Genomic DNA, 7,627 nt, shown 5'->3' on the forward strand with positions numbered 1-7,627 from the left:
CTCCCATTTATCTTGTCTATAATATGCTTTATATATATTTGTGTTGTCTCTTCCATTAGATTGTAAACTCATTTAAAGCAGGGATTATTTTTTGCCTCTTTTTGTAACCCCAATCGATCAGCACAGGGCCTGGCACATAGAAAGTACTTAACAATTGACTACTAATAATACTCTAATTTCAAAGAGCAGGGGTATGATTATGAAACTCGATGTGTTAACATTTTTACACCTCAAAAACTACAAATCAGGGCATGATTTATTGTTGTTGATTGGACTAAGAAAATGATGGCAAAACTCATTCGGGTTAAACTTTTAAGTATGCTGCGCAGATGACATTTCTGGCGGGAGAGGGGAGCTGGTTGTTAAACATTTACCCGAACACTCCTAAGCTCCTTAAATATTGTATAATTCTTAACAAGACAGGAGCTAGCTAGCTGCTTCCAAAATTGATCAAAGCAGCATCTTGGCACAGTAGCTACTCCCTGTTCTTTATTAAGAACACTCTGAACCCACGGAGGAAGGTAAGGAGTGAGCCAGAAAATCAACCCCGTAAGTACAGGAAATCTGCTTTTTGAATTTTGAATCCCAGCTGTTATACTTTTGCCCAAGTCTTTCTCCAGTAGGGAGTGAAGAAAAAAATTATTTGGAAGTTGGCATTTGCTATTCGGGTCCAATGAGATGTCCATAAAAGTATTAAGAGCTGGAAGGGACTTTAGTTAATTATTTTATTAAGCATCTGCGGAGTACCAGGAGTGAAGCTAAGCACAGGGACAATTAAAGACAAAACCAGTCCCTGCCCGCAAGCTACCATGAACAAACAATATATACAGAATGCTGTTCAGTTGCGTAAAATTCTTCTTGATCCCATGGCCCTTATTTTCCCCCGATGTCTTCACAGCAAATATTTCCCGACTTCATAGTTTTTAATAACAGCGCCTAACTTTCGGGGTCATTGTGAAGATTAAATGAGATAATATTTATAAAGCGCTTAGCACTGCGCTTGGCACATTTTTAAGGGCTGTATAAGCGCTACTGTATTATTAGGCTTTTTGTTGCTCTTATTAAATCATTTCGGAGGAGAAAGTTTGCCTAAGTGGTTCGGTAAGAATGCTTTTTATCTCAAGCACGAATCTTAACCCTAAAAGAAAATTCAGGGTCCAGTACCCGAGCCGCTATTATTCCTCTCAGGGGAGGCAGTTTCTGGCGGGCACGGACTGGTTTTGCCTTGGGATCTCTCCTAGCTCCGGGCTCGGTTTGCGGAGCCAGAAGTGGGTGCGGATCACGGGTGCTCTGCCCCTGCCTCCCTCCTCAGCCTCCCATCTGCACGTGTCCACCAGAACCTGCAATCTTTTACCTCTGCTGTGCACTTCGCTATCTGAAATGGGACCTCCTTGAACAGCCCCACCACCTTCAGCTGGAGGACCACCTCAGGTGGCTTCTTCAAACCCGGGCAGGAGAAAGGTGCCCAGGGCTGGCTGGGGGGCCGGTTCTCCATGACTCCCACCCACCTGCCTCCAGAGGGCCCCGGATCCCGCCTAGCCCCGAGCTAGCCGCTCGCTCTCTAGGCGGAGAGACCAAACAGAGGGCCGTCCCCATGGTAACCGCGGCACCGGGAGTGGTTCCCCCTCCCCCTCGGAAGGAGGGGCAGCCCTGGAGGGAGGCAGATAGTGACCTCTGTTCAGACGCTTCCATCCCACCCCGCAGTGGTCCGAGGCGCCCCGCCTACCCACCCTCACATGACACTTAGGAAGGTCCCCAAGGGGCGTTTATTCACACCGCCGACTTCCTATTTTGCTCGGCCAGTCTCCCTTCCGGCCTGACCGCTGATCAGTTTCCTCACCTAGCAGCGACCCGCACTTCTTCCCTCTGAGAGTGTAGGGAAGAAAGGATTCGATAGGCGGTTGCCTAGGTAACGAAGGGAGGCGAGGGGGCGGGGCCGAGGGGGCGACGCGCGCGCGGACCCCCTATGGGGGGGGCGGGGAAGGCGAATTCGGGGAGCGCGAGCGCGGAGTGGGGGCGGGGGAGCCCGGGGCGCGCGCTCTCGGTTCCTCCCTCTCGGGGGCTGGGCTGGGGGCGCTTCCTGCGCGCGCGCCGACGTCTTCTCCTCCACGCCCCCCCTCCAAGTCTGCGGCATCTCGGCGCGGCCCCGACAGGGCTCCGGGTGCGGTGCAGACGCGCACGCAGGCTCGGAGGGATTGGGCGGAAAGGGGTTTGCCCCGGTCCCCCTGTCCCATCCGGCCCCGCAGTGCGCTGTGCCTCTTTCGGAAGGCGCCTGAGGTCATTCCCGAGGGGAGATCGGGCTGGGGAGGGAGCATTTCAGTCATTCAAAGGGGGTGGGTGGGGGAGGGCGGGCAGGGTCTTGCTGGAGCAATAGGGGGAGGGCACCTGTTCACTGCTCCTGCCTTCTTCCTCTTCCGCAGGCTTGGCAGGGTCCTTGCACGAAGCTTCCTTCCTAAGAAAGGTCCGGGAAGATCAAGGCTGTGAAGGTCCTGGGATCTGGGTACACTGTCCTGCCAACCATGGATTCCCACTCCGGCTCTTCCGTGCGCTTGAAGGTCTTCAACCTCAACTGCTGGTGAGGGAGGATGTTCTTTGTCTTTATCTCTATGAGGTGCAAAAGCCGTAATGGGGAGGGGGAAGGGGAGAAGACCTGGCAGGTGTAAATTTTTTATCTCTTAGGGTGCAAAAGCGGGGGCGGGGGGGCCGTCGGTTGTCGGAAGACCTGCCAGAGGTATTTCCTTAAAAGCCGGGGAGGGGGGGGGATAGGAAGACCTCTCAGAGGCAAATCCTTTATTTCTTCGAGGTACGAAAGTCTGGATGGAAAGGGGAGGGGGTGTGGGAAGATCTGTTTTGTGTCTTTTGGCTCTTGTGGATGCAAAACCTGGATTGAAGGGATGGAGCGGGGGAGAGAGGGTTGCTTGGGAAGACCTGATAGATCCTTTGTCTCCTAGGAAAGCCTGGATGAGGACGGCGTGTGTGTTTGTGTGGGGAGGGGAGGGTGAAAGTGGAGGATTTGAGGGATGTAAATCCTTTGTCTGCTTGGTGCAAAAGCCTGGATTGGGAGGAGGGGAGTAAGGAGCACCTGCCATGTAAATCCTTTGTCTCTTCGGTATAAAACCCTGGTGGGGTGGGGTACATAGAAAAACCTGTTTGTCTCTGCTTGGTGCAAAAGGAGGATGAGTTAGGGGGGTATAGATGGATACTTAGCAGATATATTTTCATTGTGACTGAGTGATATCCAAGCCTGGATTAGGGTGGGGGAGTTGGACGGGTGTGAGGGCAGGGGAAAATCCAACATGTATAATACATTGTGTCTTCCTGGTTCAGAAAACTGTGGGGGATGGTGATAAGATAAGGGCGTGATGCAAAAGCCTGGATGGAAGAAGGGGATCAAACTGGTCTTACACCTAACTGATGAATATCCTTTGTTTCTGCGCAGTGCAAAAACCTGGATGGGTGGGGGGATACGGGGGAGGGGGAGGAGGTAGGGCGATGTTGTTCAAGGATGACGTCCAGTTTCCATCCCCCACCCTCTTCCCCACCTCCCTTACCAGGGAAAGGATCTCGAGAACAGGCTGCTTAATTTTGGTATAATAACAGCAGCTAGTACATAGTAGCGATTCGCAAAGGTTTACAAAGCCCCTTACTCTTGATCTTTGATCTTTATGCCTTGGACCTCTTTGATAGCCCCCTAAAATATTTTCTAGGGACCCTTTCTGGGAATCGTTAAGCATTAGAAGGATCCAGTACATCAATAAATTTAACAAATTATAATTTTACTTTGAAATAAAAACATTTTTACTCTACTGTCTCTATTTCCTTTAACATGTAGATTAAAAAATTGTATCAGAGTAATTGATACAGGTTGATTTTTGGAAATACTCTTAAATGCTGATCCTTGTGTAATGTTAAATAATTGCTTGAAATAGCTAATTTCATTTAGTTTAGTGAAAATAAAGATGTGATCCCCCCTCCCCATCCCCCCTCTGAAATCTATCCATAGACTCTTAGTCTGAGATTTAACCCTAGTCTCAGTTTGTGTAATTTTTGGGCACTATAAGCCAATATAGGAGAAAAAGACTAAAAGCCTCCCATTCACAACCATGCTCTTATCTTTCCCAGGGCTATTCCCTACAAGAGCAAGCATCGGCAGGTCAGGCTACAGTACCTGGGGGATTTACTGAACCAGAAAAACTTTGACCTTGCCCTGTTGCAGGAGGTATGTGTGTGAAGTGGTAGAAGGGAGGGAATCAGGGTACTGGAGGGAAAACTCCTACGTTAGGATCCATCTGTAAAGTTGCAATCTTCATCCTGTATCCTTAGGTCTGGAGTGAACGGGATTTTGAATCACTGAGACAGAAACTCCTGCCCAACTACACTTGGGCCCACTATTTCCGAAGGTAAGAGGGACCTTGGGACATGACTATTTCATGATCTCCTTCTTGATCCCTTTTCTCCCACCCTCACAACTTGGTGTGGGAGGAAATGGAGAGAAAGGATTAGAGGAAGTATGTTCTCCGACCTGGCTCATCCTTGGCTGCCTTATCAGGTCTTATCACCACCTTTGTCCTCCCTCTACCTCCAAGCCCTGATCTTAACCTTGAGCTTAGTGGGGGAGGGGTCAGGCTTGGGTTGTGGTGGTTATAGTATTGTAGCACTAGGGGGAAAAAGGGATGAGAAAGGGGCTAGGAGCCCTTTTGTGGTCACTGAACTGAATCTGGCTTTCAGTGGATTCATCGGTAGCGGCCTTTGTGTCTTCTCCAAACATCCAATCCAGGAAATCTTCCAGCATACCTACAGCCTTAATGGCTATCCCTACAAGGTAAGCCTCTGTTCTGTATGCTACATCTCTATATTTTCCTCCTCCTCCTCTGACCCTTAGGTGCTCGAAAGGCAGCTAAGATAATTTTTGTGAGCCTGGAAAAGCCCCTTATAAAGCTTCTATCCCATATTTTGTTTTCCCTTGCAGGGGATAATGGATTATAAAGAATAGACTATTTTAACTTGGTGGGAGGAAGGGAAGGTGAATCTATGTCCTTGATTTAATTGTGATTTTTAATTATGGGAACTGTTCTTAGATTTTGGGGTTATCTAGTTTGTCCTTTGGTGGGAGGGGATAAAAGTTGATTACCTAACTATTTGATTACATCTGCTCGTGGAGAGAGTACCACAAGTCCCATTATGAAACTTCTGGTTGGTTAAGAATGAAGTTGGAATCGGAAGGCCCCAGATCCTTGACCCAGAGAGCACAAGTGAATCAATCATTTGAAAGTGCCATTAGGAAAAAGTATTATGGGCAGTATCAGTAGAAGGAAAAGAGGAATTTACTCAGAGCTCCAGGGCTTTTCACAGGAAAATTTAATAGGGAGTAAAAATAGGCTGTTATAATGAAAAAGTGCTGATTAGAAACTCAATTACAAGGCCTGGGTTCTGATGTGGGCTCTTCTCTTACTATCTGTGTATCTCTTTTTTACCCAGAGTTATAAAAAGTGATTAAATTATCTCCATAGTGAGAATCCTGAAATCATAGGGGACGTCTTAGGAAATTTATACATGGTTTCAGGTTGGGGTTCTAATCCTAATAAGTCCTCAATTTGTCATGTTGGGGAAAATGGGCGTGGTTCTGAGATGGTTTTGGGTAAGGAGGACACTGCATTTCAAATCACCCTCTTCCTTCCAGATACACCATGGAGACTGGTTCTGTGGGAAAGCTGTTGGCATGCTGGTGCTGGAGATCTGTGGAATATTGGTCAATGTCTATGTGACTCATGTGAGTAACAACCCTGGGGCAGGGCAAGACAAGGCAGAGCCAACAATGAAATGAAATGACTGATTCCCAGGTGCTGTTCCCAGATGCATGTAGTAGGTTCAGTGATAGAACCTCCGGGGAGGAAAGGATCCCGCAGCTTTCTTAGAAAATCTGTGGGGAGAATATTTTCCTGTAATTCCTATCCTCCCAAGAGGGCATAGAATAGCTAGACATGGTCCATCTCTTTCTCTCTCTCTCTCTCTCTCTCTTTCTTTCTCTCTCTCTCTCTCTTTCTCTCTGGCCCTCAGCTCCACGCTGAGTACAATCGAGAACATGACTACTACCTTGCCCATCGTGTGGCCCAGGCCTGGGAACTGGCTCAGTTCATCCAGTGTGTGAGCTGTGGTACTTGGACTGAGCAGGATAGGGGAAACAAGGGTGGAGCATAGAGGGGTTTGGGCTAATGGGCTTGCTTGCACCCCAAGTTGGGGGGATGGGGAGCCCCAGGGAGTGTTAATTATTGGACCCTATTAAGCTCCCACCTGCGTGCTGCAAGGTTATCAGAGTGTAGAGCCGGAGAGGGCTGAAGCATGTCGGGGGGCTTTGAGCTGTAGGGGAGAGAAGTGGAGAGAAGTTCCCGTCTCTCACCATGCTTGGGTTCTCCTAGCCATACTTCCAGAAAGGCCGATGTGATTCTGTTGTGTGGGGACCTCAACTCACACCCGGGAGATATAGGTTACCGTCTCATAAGGGAGTGGATTGGCCTGGAGGATTCCTACCTTGAGACCCAAGACTTCCAGGTAGGTGCTTTGTCACTTTCCTTCTCACCCACGGCTCATTGCTCCCCCTAGAGAGCCAGCGGCACCCTGGGGTGCATGAGTATCGAACACGTTTTTCTCTAGGGCTGTGAGGAGGGTAGCACCATGGTGCCCAACAACTGCTTCGTCAACCCTCGTGAGATGGAGCATTTTCCCAGAGGAGTCCGCATTGACTACATCCTCTTCAAGGTCAGGCCCTCCCTTCTGCCCCAACATTCTCCAAGGCCTCTTGGTGCCCAGCTTTCCCTCAGACTACCCATTTATCTTCCTTTTTTGTTGTTTTGGATCTGAAGGGACCCATCTTGCAAGGAAATGGGTTTCTTGGGGGATTCTGAGTGGTGTGTCTCTGGCTTTTGATTATCTAGGCTGTTTCTGGGTTCCGTATCACTTGTGAAACCTTCACAACCACCACAGGCAGTGGTCCTGATAACACTAGTGGCCGCAGCATCCCCCTCTCTGATCACGAGGCACTAATGGCCACACTCTCTATAAAGCCCGCTTCCTTTGAGCAGAGTCACAATGCGGCGCGTGGTGAGTCTCTCCCCTCCCCCAGATCACTTCAGGGCTGCCCATTCTCCCAGGACCACAGAGGGGCCTCTTGCCTCTCCCCCCTTGTACCTGACTCTGTTCCTTTATTTCAGATGCAGAAACGCAGGCATCTTTGATGGGCGTACTACACGAGGCATGGACAGAGATGGGGCTGGGCCTGGCCGCAGCCCGCCAGTGGGTTTACTCTACTGGTCACCTGTTCAGCCTGGGACTGCTGCTGCTATTTCTGGGAGTGGGGTCTATGTTGTTGGAAGAAATCCCCTGGGTGGCTGAGGCCTTTTTCATGATCCTTGGAGCAATAGTGCTTCTCGGGTCAGGTGGGCTGTACCTTACATCTCTCCATGAGAGTAAGGCCCTGTATGAGGCTCAGGCTGAGATAGAGCTGGCCATGGAAATGGCTAAAGAGATTCAGCCTGAAGCTGTGGAAGTCAGCTCCACCTCTTCCCTTCTACGGACCTCCATACAGTCAGAATCAAAATAAAACTTTAATAAAGAGTTATTATCTGCACTT

General features: G+C 49.3%; 2 protein-coding genes across 5 annotated transcripts in view; one reads left to right on the forward strand and one right to left on the reverse strand.

Moving 5' to 3' along the window:
* Window positions 1–1,584, reverse strand: part of PPIL6 (peptidylprolyl isomerase like 6) — a 51,399-nt gene extending 49,815 nt beyond the window's left edge. For all 3 annotated transcript variants that reach the window (XM_051997522.1, XM_051997523.1, XM_051997524.1), the window contains exon 1: window positions 1,355–1,584. In XM_051997522.1, the coding sequence (XP_051853482.1) occupies window positions 1,355–1,495 (141 nt within the window). In that variant the 5' untranslated portion in view covers window positions 1,496–1,584. The remainder of the gene's footprint in view (window positions 1–1,354) is intronic.
* A 229-nt stretch (window positions 1,585–1,813) lies between these two features.
* Window positions 1,814–7,624, forward strand: SMPD2 (sphingomyelin phosphodiesterase 2). 2 transcript variants are annotated; one of them, XM_051997519.1, is made up of 11 exons: window positions 1,814–1,909; window positions 2,421–2,575; window positions 4,123–4,219; window positions 4,324–4,400; window positions 4,729–4,822; window positions 5,681–5,770; window positions 6,058–6,140; window positions 6,417–6,549; window positions 6,652–6,756; window positions 6,933–7,098; window positions 7,209–7,624. In XM_051997519.1, exons 2-11 carry the CDS (start codon window positions 2,520–2,522, stop codon window positions 7,595–7,597), a joined length of 1,290 nt encoding a protein of 429 aa, XP_051853479.1. In that variant the 5' UTR covers window positions 1,814–1,909; window positions 2,421–2,519; the 3' UTR covers window positions 7,598–7,624. The 2 variants fall into 2 exon arrangements, with proteins under 2 accessions (XP_051853479.1, XP_051853478.1); XM_051997518.1 differs by lacking the exon at window positions 1,814–1,909 and adding an exon at window positions 2,182–2,277.
* Window positions 7,625–7,627: the final 3 nt, after the last annotated feature.

Source organism: Antechinus flavipes, chromosome 4, assembly GCF_016432865.1.
Source record: "Antechinus flavipes isolate AdamAnt ecotype Samford, QLD, Australia chromosome 4, AdamAnt_v2, whole genome shotgun sequence".
Lineage (NCBI taxonomy): Eukaryota > Metazoa > Chordata > Mammalia > Dasyuromorphia > Dasyuridae > Antechinus > Antechinus flavipes.